The following is a 16,875-nucleotide window of genomic DNA, read 5'->3' as shown; positions in this document are numbered from 1 at the left end:
GAGCTTGTTTCTTGACATCCTGGTAATTTTGGAATGACGGACAGATGTTATGTATAAAAGTGTGTAGAGGATAAAATAAAATTTTATTTTTCCACAAAAGGTTTACTTTTTCCTTTGTTAGGTGGAAAGAGTAGAAGCTGATCACCACAATCCGGTCATAAAATGGACTGGGTAAGGGCTGGTTTACACTTTCATCAAGGATTCATCCGTTTCTGGTTTTCTGTAGCCCTCCAGAGGGCTGTATTCTCTTGGACCACATTCTCTGGCTGGTTCTGAACTCTGTAATAGAGTCCTCAGCATAAGGAAGTTGCCAAAGCTCCCTAATGCTTTTTAGAGATTTTACTTAGTCTTTTAGTCTCCTTCCTACTTCCTTTTGAACTGCCTACAAGTTCAGAAAGGTTTGTCAAGTGTGTTGAAAGGCAACCAGCTGTGTGTCATGCTCTCTTTTGGGCTTCTCCTTCCTAAGTTTCCAATGTCTCTTCAGCTCACTGAGACTGCCGATTGCAAAGGGCAAAACCCAAGTTCTCATCCTGTTTCCTTGCATGCAGAGTCAGCAAACATGCCCAGAGAAAATACAGCTAACGTCTCCACAGTTCTAATTTTTCACAATTCTCTCTAATCCGATATCTTGATTTTTCTAGTTTTCATTGCCTCATCAATTTTAATTTTTTTGATTATTTAAACAGTGTTAACACTTTTGATTAACATATATTCAAATTGTATACACATGTACAGTAGCACCACTTCATTAAAACTCCTTTTGTCAGTAACCTCCATGATACCAAATTTGTGACATTTTTTGCATTTAAAAAAAACTTTTAAGTTCAGGAGTACATGTGCAGTTTTTCTATATAGATAAACTCGTGTCATGGGGGTTTGTTGTACAGATTGTTTCATCACTCAGGTATTAAGCCTAGTACCCATTAGTTATTTTTCCCGATCCTCTCCCTCCTCCCACCCTTTTCCCTCTGAAAAGCCCCAGAGTGTGGTGGAGTTTTTTTTTTCTTTCTTTCTTTCAGTTCTTAGCTGGATGGTTGATCTGTTGCGAGTGTATCCAGCCGCCTGTCTCTATTTTTAGATACTAAAATAAAAGAACGATACCTTCTCTTATGCACATCTATGCAGTTACAGGGAATATACCCTAAAATTTCCACACGACCCCAAGATAGTCTAGAACTAATTAGAAAAGTGGGCAGGTGGGGCATTGAACAAGTTCTTCAAATTAGGTATCATTGAAAGAACTGGGCAATTACCAGAGCTAATCCTTTATAGTAACGTTGAGTTCACTGACCAAGAGTTGTTCAGTGATTGTGGTACTGAAGGGTGCTACACCAAGTTATCCAAGTAAATAACTTGAGAGCTTTCAAGTGGATGCTACTTTGATTGGTGAATTCAACATGAATTGAAACTCTAGATTTGAATATTGCTCTGGAGAGCTAAAGGTTCTGCATACTATTCTTGACTTCTTATGATTTATCTTAAAGGGAAGTAAGTCTTAATTTTTATCATCTACTAAGCTACTTGTGGACAGAGTAGATATTCGTTGTGTTTTATATCTTCACTAACACTTATAAGAAGAAGGTGTTGCTTAGTGGTTAAATTTCTGGGTTTGTGAGTCAGTCAAGTTTAGATTTAAATCCTGTCCATTTACCAGATGCTTGACCTTAAGCAAGTTGCAAAAACTCTGTAAATCTCAATTTCGTGTTGTGAATTGGTAATAATAATATATTTCATTGGACCAGTGTGAGAGTTGATGTATACAGTGTATTTAAAGTGGTAATAACTATCTTTGGCACCTTATAAGCATGCAATTTATGGTAGCTATAAATTTTGGGCTACTATGTAAATCCATGGAATTGGCGATCCAAAATGTTGGGTTTAGTCCTTAAAATACTTACACAGACTCTCCAAGGTAGGTGAATGAAGTTTGTTGAAAAAGAGTTATGTCAAGAATTTTTAAGTTTGCTTTTGTTGTTAAATAAAACTAGTTAAATATCTATTTATTTTATGGATAACAGAACCATCTGAAATAACTCCAGAAAAGAAAAAACTGAATTGGAGATAGTTTACCTCTCAGTGACTTCAAAAACATGTCCCTTCATAATTTCAGTAGATAAATAATGAACAATCATTATCTATTGGATATATTTTAAAAATAAGAAGAATTAAGTTTTACCAATACTCTAAATTGTACAGATATTATTTTGTGTAAGAAAAGGAGCAAAATTTAAGATAAAAATAGTTAAGTGAACAAAAACTTAAGAGTAAAATAAAAACTAAAAGAGGGAGAGAGAAATTTGTCACCTAGCTACCATTCGTTAGTTGTATTACATGAATAGGGCAAGTTATGTGATCTGAGTCCCAGTTTTTTCAGAGAAACTGCAAAATCAGAAAAATAATAATTAGTGTTTTCTTGAATATTAAATGAAAAAGTAGAAATGAAAATGCCTGATGAACAGTTAGCATAGTCTTTTTTTTTTTTTTTTTTTTTTTTTGAGACGGAGTCTCGCCCTGTCGCCCAGGCTGGAGTGCAGTGGCCGGATCTCAGCTCACTGCAAGCTCCGCCTCCCGGGTTTACGCCATTCTCCCACCTCAGCCTCCCGAGTAGCTGGGACTACAGGCGCCCGCCACCTCGCCCGACTAGTTTTTTTGTATTTTTTAGTAGAGACGGGGTTTCACCGTGTTCGCCAGGATGGTCTCGATCCCCTGACCTCGTGATCCGCCCGTCTCGGCCTCCCAAAGTGCTGGGATTACAGGCTTGAGCCACCGCGCCCGGCCAGTTAGCATAGTCTTAATACTAATATTTAATGATCAGTGGAAATAGGAATTAGCTATACAAAAAACAAATGGTATAATTATATTTTGTTATCATTTATATTTCAGTAATAATTTAAATCACACATATTTGGATCACATTTCATACTGCTTTACTATGCATGGGAATTTTTCTTAAATCTTGATATTATTATAAACATTATTCAGGTATGATGTTATATCTAAAGCCTAATCCCAGCATTTTTCCAATTGTTTTGATTTGATGGAACTGAAGGAAAGTTAGCTCTCCTCCCCTCTTTCAAGTTACTCCAATTTAGGAAGTGTTTCTGCTCCGCTCATACTTGAGTGAGCATGCAGAAATACCTTTGCTGAGTATTTCTGTTTGATTTTTCAAAAGCTGTCATTAGTCTTACAGCTCAAATATGAAATGCACATGGTAATTGGTAGAGCCACATTCAGTCTTCAAGTGTAGCTGAAAGTGACCCAGACACCCTGAGAGCTCTTCTTAGACTTCCAGATTTGTAAGCCTATGTGATGGGACAAGAGCAAGACAGCTTGTGGGGAAAGTCCCTTTGCCTGTTGCAGAACCAGAAAGCCTTAACTGTATGACTCTCTGAGTCCGGACAATGTCTTGTGTGTTTGTTTCCACAGAGCATATATCATTACAGACTATATGGGCATCCGAAATGAAAGTTTCATGAAATTAGCTGCAGTAGGGACCTGGATGGGGGACTTTGTCACAGCTTGGATGGTAAGAAAATTTTAACTTCACCCATTTCAAACATCAAACGGAAGACATGTTGACAGTGTTGGACAGACACTGCTTTTGATGGTGTAGAGTAAAATAATTACCTCTCTTTGAGTGAAACAAATTTATGAGTAAAGATAATTCCAGAGATTATATCCAATATCTGTGGACCTCAGAGAAAAATCAATGCAATTAGAATATAAGTAATGGCACTCCACCAGAATCTGTCTATCTGTCTATCTATCTATCTATCTATCTAAACACACATGTTTGTTTGAGCATATAAACATATACAGTCATAACATTAATAGAAATTCTCCCTGTGAAATTATAAATAATTTTGTTTGTCTAAATAATTTTGGCTTTTTTTAAAGGCATGTACAATTTTCAGGTAAGGAATGTAGTCTGTCCTGTCTCAGAAGAGCATATGAAATATTTTTTTAACAATTTAAGAAATAGTTTTCTACATTTATTTTCCTCATTGAAGCTACTAATATAATGGTAACTGAGTTCTGAGTATTACCTCTTTTAATCTCTTTGGTATTTTCTTACTCATTACTAAAAGCTTGGAACAAACAGACAAACATGTCTTCTGCTGAGCTCATCTGTCAAGAAAGTATCTTCTGTTTTTAATTATTGGGTTAAAATTTAAAGATAGCATGTTGCTAGAAGGCTCTGGGTTCTATATATTTATGAGAGACTCACAAAATGCAAAGAGTGTAACTCCCATAAAAATGGAGCACTTCATTAACATCGTTCATAAATGCAGTTGATTCTAATTACCTTTGTCAGTCTATTCACTTGACAATGAGGAGATATACCTGAAGGCAGATAATGCCTGACCGAAATAAGACTTGCTGTGGACATGTCCCTGCAGATATGTCCCAGATATTGTAGGTAGGAACAAAAGAGTTTCTGCCATTTCTATTGATTGCTTCTTACCTGGAACAGGTGCTTTCCGGGATCAGGAAGCAGTTGTAGCTTAACTGCTCCTACTGAGAACATCCGGGAAGAGTATCAGGTAACCACGAAAGGGTTTGTAGGGCCTGTTTTTGAGCCTCCACCTATCTCTGTTGATTTTTACAATGTTAACAGATTACTAGATGGATCCTATTCCATTAACTTTAAAATGTAAACTTGAAAAATGATTTATTTGTCATCTCAAGAAATAGCAATTAGAGTAAGTTAGACATTGAGACCAGGCTGCCTCATGTGAAAAATGTCTTTTTTCCTGGCCGGGTGCGGTGGCTCAAGTCTGTAGTCCCAGCACTTTGGGAGGCCGAGACGGGCGGATCACGAGGTCAGGAGATCGAGACCATCCTGGCTAACACAGTGAAACCCCGTCTCTACTAAAAATACAAAAAATTAGCCGGGCGAGGTGGCGAGCCGAGATCGCACCACCGCACTCCGGCCTGGGGGACAGAGTGAGACTCTGTCTCAAATAAAAATTTCTTTTTTTCCATTGGAAGAAGCTTTTTAGGAGCAGATACATAAACTTTGAAAAACGTGATTGCGCCATACTGTTTTCCATAATGGTTGAACTAGTTTACAATCCTACCAACAGTGTAAAAGTGTTCCTATTTCTCCACATCCTCTCCAACATCTATTGTTTCCTGACTTCTTAATGATTGCCATTCTAACTGGTGTGAGATGGTATCTCATTGTGGTTTTGATTTGCATTTCTCTGATGGCGAGTGATGACGAGCATTTTTTCATGTGTCTGTTGGCTGTATGGATGTCTTCTTTTGAGAAATGTCTGTTCATATCCTTTCCCCACTTTTTGATGGGGTTGTTTGTTTTTTTCTTGTATATTTGTTTGAGTTCTTTGTAGATTCTGGATATTAGCCCTTTGTCAGATGAGTAGGTTGCAAAAATGTTCTCCCATTCTGTAGGTTGCCTGTTCACTCTGATGGTAGTTTCTTTTGCTGTGCAAAAGCTCTTTAGTTTAATTAGATCCCATTTGTCAATTTTGGCTTTTGCTGCCGTTGCTAAGGATCTAGAACTAGATGTACCATATGACCCAGCCATCCTACTACTGGGTATATACCCAAAGGATTATAAATTACTCTACTACAAAGACACATGCACACGTATGTTTATTGCGGCACTATTCACAATAGCAAAGACTTGGAATCAACCCAAATGTCCATCTGTGACAGACTGGATTAAGAAAATGTGGCACATATACACCGTGGAATACTATGCAGCCATAAAAAGGATGAGTTTGCGTCCTTTGTAGGGACATGGATGCAGCTGGAAACCATCATTCTTAGCAAACTATCACAAGAAGAGAAAACCAAACACCGCATGTTCTCACTCATAGGTGGGAACTGAACAATGAGATCACTTGGACTCGGGAAAGGGAACATCACACACTGGGGCCTATCAGGGGGAGGGGGGAGGAGGGAGGGATTGCATTGGGGAGTTATACATGATATAAACGTTATGCACATGTACCCTAGAACTTTAAGTATAATAAAAAATTAAAAAAAAAAAAGAAATCATTTTTAGATTATTCAGCTCTGAGTCTAGATTTGAATGATGAATATTCTCTAACATTGTTTATTCTAAAGAGAGAAATGCCTATTGTATATTTGTGTATGTACACATAAATACACTTTTTTATAGTTTTGGAATTCAAGTGGAAGTGTATGTAATTAATGTTTTAATATGGTATATCAGTGTAGAAAAGTATGGATTTCATATAAGTAAATTTATTTTTATTGTAAGAAAATAATAAAAAGGATAAATTTTCCAATTAAAAAAAAAAACGTGATTTCCTTGAAATTTGAGGGGATGTTTAAAAATTGTTTTCGACATTAATTGTGCATTATGATTTCGACACCACTTTGTGGTGAATCTGCTTAATAAGATGGAAAAGGTAACTAGATTTAGAGTCCAGGAATTTGAATTATCTGACCTGACCACCTATGGTTCGACCTTCCACAAATAATAAACAGTTATCTGAGGCTCAGTCTGCAGATTTATCAAATAGGGTTAACAGTTCCTTCCTGTGTTACATATTTTCTGTAAAGCTTAAATGTGTGGCCCTGTGATGTGACTTAAAATGCTAAAATATGAGGTAGACAGAAGCGCTTCATTGTGCACATTGCGGGGCGCTTCATCCCTTTAGCTTGGGCTCAGTCCTTTGAGGTGATGGCAAGGGCAAGCCATTGATCCAAGATTCAGGATGCCTAGACTTCCTGAGCCCGGTAAGTGGGAGCAGCCCACTTTATACTAGGCCTGGGGTCCAGAGTGTCTGGAGTTTCTTTCAATCGCCAATGCTTCAGTAGACTAAGATGATATGGTACATTGCTTCCTGACTGTTGTCTCATAGTGACCTGACAAAAGTTAGAGGAAAAACAATGAACCAGCAGGACCTAGGAGCTCACTCTGGAGTTTGCAGGCTCATGCCAGCCATTTATTACATAAATCATTTTCTTTTCTACTATGACAACATTGTTTGTTTATAACCCAATTCTATCCAATTCCTCCCCAGCCATTTCTTTCTATACCATAAACAGCTCTGCCTCTATTTATTGGTTCATTATTATTGTTTTTTAAATTAGCATTTTTTCTTTTTTAACCATAAGGAGGGGTCCAATTGCTACAGCAGCCTTAGGAGGAAAATGCATGGTAGAGTTTTGACCAAAGACCTTTAACCCTTCCTGGGTGGATTTCTACTCTGCACTTGTCTGCTCCTCTCATCTGGCTAAGGGGAGTACAAATAATTCCACAGTTCAGCCTGTGATATTTGTCTCCTTCCAAGATCTGGCTGACCTTCATAGTTTCTTCTAATTTTACTATTTTAATGCCTTATATTTCTAGTGGCTAAACTGATAACTTCACTGTTTTCTGTATAAAAGATTACTGCTACATCACAAAACTAAGACTGGATTGAGTCAAGCAAACGGTATTCTAGGTTGAACTCCACAATGTAATCTTAAGTGATCTAACCCCGTGGGGCCTTTCTGTAAGCTGGAAGAGAATCCAGAGTCTCTTTATGCTATGTTACATGAAACATTGACCTTTCCCCATTAGACACAGGGACAGAAATAGCAAAGGAAATACCAAACGCTCCTAATTTTAAAATACAGTCACACAGAGAGGATTCCCAGAGCACATCATTTCTATTCCCATTTCTATTCACTGACTGGGCAGTGTGTTTCTGTATAAATATTTATATGTCTACATATGTGTATATTGATAACATTTAAAAAATAATATTTTCCCTCATGAGAGAAGTTTAAGGTAGCCTTGACCTTTAAAGTCTGTCTATAGAATTCTCATCATGAAATGAATATCAATGATGAGAGTGACTATCATGGAAAAGCAACTATTTAAGTTAACAATCAAAGTGTGTCTTTTATATATTTCTGAAATGGAGGATTTTTCTTTTATGGAAATAATTCAAAGCTTTTTCATAGTTTTAAAAGGCATATCAGTATTGATGTGATCCAAAGATAAGGATGGCGTCAACCAATATGAGAAGTGTCTTTGGCCCTCACATTACAGAGCTTCAAGTTCTACTGGGTCCAATTTCCTAGGCAGTTCTGACTTTTCCTGGCTCTGTGGTACTCCCCATACAGAGGACAAGAGATGTATGTCAAGATTAAGGGTGCTAATTCTTTTGTCAATTAGGTTTTTAAAATAAGTTAATATGTAAGAAATATGTGAAGTGCTGAGCGATGTAATCCGCATTGAGCTGGGTCTTTGCTATGGGCAGGAGCAGAGAAAAGCTCTGTCATGAAGATGTAAATAAAACAACATGGGGTGTCTCATGAGACACCGTTTCCAGGTATCCACCTATGTGCCCATGCACTGTGCCAGTAAGTCAGAAGCTGGAGGAGAGTCGGCCAGTTCCATATCACATTGCCCCAGTTTTGCCATTGCTGCTTCAGCTTCTGATGAAGTCTAAGGTGGCAGGGGATTCCGAGGACATCATGATGGCACTTGCTTCTGCCCTTAATACCGGAGAGAAGAAGCACTTTATGCTGACCTATACCTAATAATTCCCTGTTCTAGCCCCTGGTACATCCTGTCCTAGTTGCTTCCATCTTACAGCAGTGAATGGTATGACTCACAATAGAATCAGGACATCAGACTCTAGGTTTGAGGTTCTTGTTGGGGTGAGGTGTACAGATAAGATAAAACTGAGCCATGACCTAAGAAGACAATTCTGGGCCTGGTGCAGTGGCTCACACCTGTAATCCCAGCACTTTGGAAGGCTGAGACAGATGGATCACTTGAGGTCAGGAGTTCACCAGTCTGGCCAACATGATGAAACCCCGTTTCTACTAAAAATACAAAAATTAGTCAGGTGTGGTGGCACATGCCTGCAATCCCATGCCTTAGGAGGCTGAGGCAGCAGAAAGGCTTGAATGTGGGAGGCGGAGGTTGCAGTGAGCGGAGACTGTGCCACTGCACTCCAGCCTGGGCAAGAGAGCAAGACTCTGTCTCAAGAAAAAAAAAACAAAACAAAACACAATTCTGTTAGCCAACACTGAACACTGAAGTCGTCATAAAGCATCCTTCATCCTGAAAACCATATACTGTGTATATCAACTCCTAATAGTCACAGGACATTGCTTGGCTTTAACATATTAGCGCTCGGATTATCTATCAGAATTTATATATATGTGCCACTACTAGCAAAGGCTTTACCATGAATGTCGTAGACACATAAAACAGGAAAAAATAAATTTAGTTGTTTGCCAGTTGGCTTTACTTTTATTTATTTATTTATTTATTTATTTTCATATTTAATCAGCACTTTTATTTCTTTTTTTTTTTTTTTTTTTTGAGGCGGAGTCTCGCTCTGTCGCCCGGACTGGAGTGCAGTGGCCGGATCTCAGCTCACTGCAAGCTCCGCCTCCCGGGTTTACGCCATTCTCCTGCCTCAGCCTCCCGAGTAGCTGGGACTACAGGCGCCCGCCACCTCGCCCGGCTAGTTTTTGTATTTTTAGTAGAGACGGGGTTTCACCGTGTTAGCCGGGATGGTCTCGATCTCCTGACCTCGTGATCCGCCCGTCTCGGCCTCCCAAAGTGCTGGGATTACAGGCTTGAGCCACCGCGCCTGGCCGCACTTTTATTTCTTAGTGGCCACAAAACAATGGTGTATCTTATAACTTTTGACATCTTAAATTTGACACAAATATGGTATATGAATTTGAAACATTTCTCTCTAGTTACTGTTTTGGTGGCATTCCACAATTTTTATGTGGTGTTTTCTTTTTTTTTTAATTATGCTTTATGTTCTAGGGTACATGTGCACAACATGCAGGTTTGTTACATATGTATACATGTGCCATGTTGGTGTGCTGCACCCATTAACACGTCATTTACGTTAGGTATATCTCCTAATGCTATCCCTCCCCACTCCCCACACCCCACAACAGGCCCCGATGTGTCATGTTCCCCTTCCTGTGTCCAAGTGTTCTCGTTGTTCAGTTCCCACCTATGAGTGAGAACATGCGGTGTTTGGTTTTCTTTTCTTGCGATAGTTTGCTGAGAATGATGGTTTCCAGCTTCATCCATGTCCCTACAAAGGACATGAACTCATCCTTTTTTATCGCTGCATAGTATTCCATGGTGTATATGTGCCACATTTTCTTAATCCAGTCTGTCATTGATGGACATTTGGGTTGGTTCCAAGTCTTTGCTATGGTGAATAGTGCCGCAATAAACATATGTGTGCATGTGTCTTTACAGCAGCATGATTTATAATTCTTTGGGTATATACCCAGTAATGGGATGGCTGGGTCAAAAGGTATTTCTAGTTCTAGATCCTTGAGGAATTGCTACACTGTCTTCCACAATGGTTGAACTAGTTTACAGTCCCACCAACAGTGTAAAAGTGTTCCTATTTCTCCACATCCTCTCCAGCACCTGTTGTTTCCTGACTTTAATGATCACCATCCTAACTGGTGTGAGGTGGTATCTCATTGTGGTTTTGATTTGCATTTCTCTGATGGCAAGTGATGATGAGCATTTTTTCATGTGTCTGTTGGCTGTATGAAAGTCTTCTTTTGAGAAGTGTCTGTTCATATCCTTTGCCCACTTTTTGATGGGGTTGTTTATTTTTTTCTTGTAAATTTGTTTGAGTTCTTTGTAGGTTCTGGATATTAGCCCTTTGTCAGATGAGTAGATTGCAAAAATGTTCTCCCATTCTGCAGGTTGCCTGTTCACTCTGATGGTAGTTTCTTTTGCTGTGTAGAAGCTCTTTAGTTTAATTAGATTCCATTTGTCATTTTTGGCTTTTGTTGCCATTGCTTTTGGTGCTTTAGACATGACATCCTTGCCCATGCCTATGTCCTGAATGGTATGGCCTAGGTTTTCTTCTAGGGTTTTTATGGTATTAGGTCTAACATTTAAGTCTCTAATCCATCTTGAATGAATTTTTGCATAAGATGTAAGGAAGGGATCCAGTTTCAGCTTTCTACTTATGGCAAGCCAGTTTTCCCAGCACCATTTATTAAATAGGGAATCCTTTCCCCATTTCTTGTTTTTGTCAAGTTTGTTCGAAGATCAGATGGTTGTAGATGTGTGATATTATTTCTGAGGGCTCTGTTCTGTTCCATTGCCCAAGCTTCAGTAACTGGCTTTACTTTTATTTAAGGCATTTATAGTGACCTTCTGTTTATAAAATTATTTGTGGTTTTAACAGACTTTTTTTCCTCTTGAAACTTGGAGTTTATTAGAGCCAGACAAACTTAACCATTAAAAATGCTTTTGGATTAATAAAACATAGCCTTTGTAGTTGGAATATAGTAAGAAATAAGTTGTAATTGTTGCTTAATTATTTCTCTCTATTGAGGATCTAGCAAGGATATGATTTTAGAAAAAAAGGTATATTTAGAAATATATTTTACCCTTCTATTTTAACTGTGCCTATTTTATGTATAAGTACTACATTATCTGTTTAAATATTTGAGTGACAAATTTTGCTTTCTTATTTTTCATACATTTTGTATTTTTTCAGAGATTTTATAATTAATATTTATACTGCTATTATATTTGCTTCAAAAGACTCTTTATAATGGTTAACATCGAACACAGAACCAGGCATAAAATAGGTGCTCAAGAAATATTTATTTAAAGAATAAATAGATAGATCATAACAGCGCATAAGCACAGTTTCATTTCTTTTCTTCTAGTTCAGTTTTGTGACTTATTATTGTAAAATGAGCATTCTAGAATCCTAGCAAGGTGGAAGGAGGTCAGCTGTATTGTTCCGCGTATCATATATATTAACCCTGCTTTGCTCCTCTCCCTACCCCACCTCAACCAGGCTATGCACTTTTTCACACTAAATTTGTTTCCCGAACCACAAGGACACATGCTTGTGAACACTCTTGAATGGAAGTGATGAATTGTCAGTGTTATTCTCCCAAAATGGTGATGTCATTCTTGAGTATAAGTGGCAAAGGGTATAAAGAAAAGATTGAGCTCTGCAGATCCTGCCAATGCATTCTTTGAATGGTCGTTACTGCTCTCAGTGGCACTGTGTTGCTCCCAGGTCTGGGATAGAAAGAAGCTGTGTTGAGATATGTCTCTTGAGTCATGTGAACAAGCAGAGATTACTACGTAAGACAGAAAATTGGTTAAATTTCAGTAGACCGAGAGAATTAAAGAGTGGTATATACTTGAGAGTAATACCATTACATCAAGGGTTAATATTTATTTACAAATCTAGAACAGAATAGAGGGAGGAAATATTTCTGCAGTGTTCGAGCTTAAAGTATTCCTTCTAGTTTAAATATAGATAATATGAAATAATATCTATAATTATATAAACATGCAACCTAAAATGTGGCCAATTTTAATTGTCATTTTATACTTATTGCACACTTATTTAGGAAAGGAGTTTAACTGTGTTATTTTCATTTTATCAAGTTAAAAATAGTTTAGTTCAAAAATTTTCTAGTTTATACATGTCACTATTTTGTGGACTATTTCGCAAACACTGAGTGTGTCACTGAACAATAACCTGGAATATAACCAACATCTAGCTTGTTATTCTGTCTGGAATTGAGTTTGACAATTCGTATTATAATCAGTGCCAATTTTCTAATTATTTCTCTTCTACTGATGTTTCAAAATGACAGAATAAAAAGCATAATTGAATTTGATTTAGCACTTGAAATAAAGTAGCAATAACAGCTTTATTGAACTTCATAATAGAAAAAAAATTTAAACGAAACTTAGAATAGAAGGCCAGAGTGAGCAAACTTATTAAACACATGTATATGAGAAATGGAAGGGTGCAAACCAGATATTTAGCCATGGGAGCTGGACCTAAGAGCCGAACATTCCTCTGGGTCTTTCTCTTTTGCTGTCTTTCCCCACCTGTTCATTGGAATCATTTTGACCTCAACCTACCCCTGATTAGTTAACCTCATATTTGATACATTTAATATGAAAGAAATGGTATGTTCCATTTCATTACTTATACAGTGAAAATGCAAACTGGATCAAGCATTTAATTAATACGCTATCTTTCTATAAAGATTTCATGTTATGTGAGGTTCTCTGAGAAAAAAAAGCATGCATCAGGGATTTAGGAGCACAAGATTTAAAGAGGATGTACTCTTGGAGAATCTGTAAGAGAAGAGAGAAACAGGAGAGAGAAAGAGAAGGAGGCAAGCAAAGATACAGTTATATGGTGTCACATAAAGTCTGCCCTCAGCCAGATCTCCTGGGCCTGTGCTCTTGGGGAATGGAGTGCTCCAGTAGGTCAAGAGGATGTGAGTGGGGCACCAACATGGACCATCACACAGACAAAACCCAAGGACAGCAAATTTAATGGCATCCATACTTGCCAAAAAAAAAAAAATCAGTTTGTTTGGTCATTTGATTGAAGCAACGAGCATAAAAGGGAAATTATTTTTTACATTTCCTTTTTGCTCATTAGGAAGTTTAGAGGGAAGTAAATGTGGTCATTTTGCTTTTGCATGTATAAATATTTTAATGTCTCTATAAATATTTTAGCTCTGTGTTTCATGTTCCTTCAAAATAATAAGTTCCCACTAAAAAATTAATAAGGCAGGAGAGTCTAACTTCCTGTGTTCAGATAGCATCATAAGTGGTGATCAAGAGTCTTTTAATTTTCAGGACTTTTGGAATTAAAAAAATAAAAATAGAAATAGAATAAAAAAGGATTTCTGGGTAAAAAAGATTGTACTATAATGTATAGATATTTAAGAATAGAGGCACAAATTCTGGCTTTCACTGTAAGTCTCCTAATGTCAATGCCTATCAAAATATCAAATAATTCCATAGTATGTGATAGGTATATTGTATGTAATTTATATTTATTAAAAATTTATGGAATATAAATGTTATATTCATATTTACTAAGAATATGAAAGACACCTAGGAAAATTCACCTAGGTATTGAATTGAACTACATTAAGATATGAAAAAACTGAGGACATCTCTTACAGAAAGACATTCCCACCAGAGACAGGGGATACTCATTTTTCATCTTTTTCATCCCCAACTTAGTTTCAGCTTCTTTCAATTCCATTATACTTTATTTCTATTACTTAGTTTATACTTCCTCTAGGTGGGTGCCTCCTTTGTCCACATATTCTTTATGATTTTTCTAACATAAAGTTCCACATCTTTTAAAGCACTATTTATCCACCACTTACCTGAAGAAGTTTGAATAAAGCCCAGGAGGCATTAATACTTGATTTTTTTCCTCTTTGAAAGTCAATGATATAATGAAATGAGTGCTAGCTGTTAATATAGGCTTATATTAGAGATTGAAAAAAGAAGCTGTGTGCTTTTTTGTAGTACGTTTAGAAGGAGTTGGATGGCTCTCTTAACATTTCTTTCACCTTTATTTAGTGCCTCCTGTGGGCCAAGAACTATTCTAAATACACATATTTAGAATAATGTTTATATATAAATATAATATATTTATATAAATATATATAAGATATATAAATATAATATATTATATAAATATATATAAGATATATAAATATATAATTCTAAGTATTCTAAAGTATATATAATATAAATATATTTAGAATAGTGCATACACACACACACATACATATTTTAGAATCATGCTGGGCCTGCAGGAGGTGCTAACTAAAGGTAAAAGAAATGATCAGGGTAAAGGTAAAAGAAATGATCAGAGATGTCATTCAACTAATTCCAGAAGTACTACAAAAGAAGCACATAGCTTAATATTTCAAGTTCTAATCTCAGCTAATATTAACGAGTACTCATTTTATTGTATCATTAACTTTATATCAGATACATACTGATTTTCCATTCATAAAAACCTTGAAACAGATAGAGACACTGAAGCTTAGAGAGGTTAAGTGTCTTGCCCTTGCCCAAGGTCATACAGATAGCAGCAGCATGAATGGCAGAACTTGGAATATAACCCAGGCAGTCTGGTTCCAAAGTTTTTATTGCTTTCACATACTATAGTCTTCTGACAAACTGAATAATTTTCTTGCAAATATTTTTTTTTTTTTTTTTTTTTTTTTTGAGGCGGGGTCTCGCTCTGTCGCCCGGACTGGAGTGCAGTGGCCAGATCTCAGCTCACTGCAAGCTCCGCCTCCCGGGTTTACGCCATTCTCCTGCCTCAGCCTCCCGAGTAGCTGGGACTACAGGCGCCCGCCACCTCGCCTGGCTAGTTTTTTTTTTTATATTTTTAGTAGAGATGGGGTTTCACCATGTTAGCCAGGATGGTCTCGATCTCCTGACCTCGTGATCCGCCCATCTCGGCCTCCCAAAGTGCTGGGATTACAGGCTTGAGCCACCGCGCCCGGCCGCAAATATTTTATAGTAGATCTTAATCCAACATGGCATATAGGCATAGATTTTGGTTCAGTTTTTTTTTCTGCTTACATGTCAATTTGTTGAATTTTGTCATCAGATGGGGAAAGTGAGTATCTTTTTAGGCATGAAATGATATAACCATCATATCTCAACCAAACTGTTGCTTTTCAACTTTAGAAAATTCTTAAATTCCTATATTTCTATTTCCTTTTGATAAAGATGGTGGAAAGCATCTTATTTCTGGAATGGGAAGAAAGTGAAGGAATAAGTTTTATCTTATTATTGTTTTAAGACAGATACTGCAATTCCTGGTTACTTAAGTGCTAAGGGTTTGTATGAAATGGCTGTTCTTTAGCAATTGTTTGCTCCACAGATTTTTAGAGCAGTACAGTTTTTTTATATTCATAGAGTATGCCACGTTTTTAGTTAAATATGTTTTAATCATATTTAGTTAAACATCAAAAAGAGATTTATAGCAGTGAAGTACCTTGTATTTATGCTTTATTGTTGTTGCTTCATAAAAACTCCATTATGTTTTCAAGAGATTAAAGTATTTGAGTGAACACAGGGAGTATAATATTTGATAAGAAATGGTTAAGTAAGAGTTTTCCTAAAACTATGTTTGGGATATATTCTTCTCTTATATATCTGAAAGCTGATTAGGAAATAAATAACTTCTTTTTTCCCTGGCTGACAAAATATATTAAGCTTTATCTCAGACCTGGACCTGCCTCCACAGTCCTTCACTAGTCTACCAAATTGCTCAGTGAAACATCTTAAGTAGCTTTTGGAACATGATATTGCATAAGGAGTCAATTAAGCATGCAACAGCAGTAGAAATTACCGGTTAGGTGTAAGATCAAATAAACATCTCTGCCATTTCCAAAGATATCAGTTAAAACAGAAGATAAAGTCCACACCAACAGTTTCTTAAATGCTATAGACAAGGACTCACAAAAAAAAATAGGACACCACATGGGCCACATTAAGAATTCCAAATTGTTCTTGACTACTGACCAGAGGATATATGAGAAGTAATGCCTATGAGTCAAGTGCGTGAGTTGAAACAGAAAACCTAGAGAGAAGCCATCTGTTTTCATTGAAAGAATAGCACCTCTTGTAAAGGTTTTAAAATACATCATAAAAATACTATGAACCTGTAGCTACTGAAGAAAAATGAAACCTAATAATTTATAAAACCCAAGTGCTTTTTTTCTTATGTCGTAATTATCCTAATTTCTCTTTGGCATTTTCAATGTGAACGAACAATCAATTTGAAGGAAGATTTTTGGCAAATCTAAATTGCAGGTTTGAAAAAAAATGCAGGCATTTTATTTTACTTAAATAAAAAATTAGCAAAGTGAACCAGTTTGCCCCCAAACAATATGCTATATATCTAAAAACCCCTTGTTTTGATTATATGATTTTTTAAAAAAAAATTAGCAGAATAATTATTCCTGGTACTTTTGTATACTTTACTTTCTTAGCCTTACAAGTCTCTATCGTTATGCCGTGGCTATCTTTCTAAAATTGGTGACACCTTCAGC

At 36.7% G+C, this 16,875-nt stretch overlaps 1 protein-coding gene across 4 annotated transcripts in view; it reads left to right on the top strand.

Annotated features, from left to right (window-relative positions):
* Nucleotides 1–16,875, top strand: part of TMEM117 (transmembrane protein 117) — a 589,216-nt gene that overhangs the window by 320,510 nt on the left and 251,831 nt on the right. For 3 of the 4 annotated variants that reach the window (XM_033222346.1, XM_033222347.1, XM_033222349.1), the window contains exon 4: nt 3,427–3,526. The exons of the other annotated variant lie outside the window; for it this stretch is intronic. In XM_033222346.1, coding sequence (XP_033078237.1) covers nt 3,427–3,526 — 100 coding nt within the window. The remainder of the gene's footprint in view (nt 1–3,426; nt 3,527–16,875) is intronic. 4 annotated transcript variants of the gene reach the window in all.

Source organism: Trachypithecus francoisi, unplaced genomic scaffold (assembly GCF_009764315.1).
Source record: "Trachypithecus francoisi isolate TF-2019V2 unplaced genomic scaffold, Tfra_2.0 Lachesis_group11, whole genome shotgun sequence".
Lineage (NCBI taxonomy): Eukaryota > Metazoa > Chordata > Mammalia > Primates > Cercopithecidae > Trachypithecus > Trachypithecus francoisi.
Note: the sequence above shows the minus strand (reverse complement) of the source record. Positions and strands in the feature narration are given on the sequence as shown.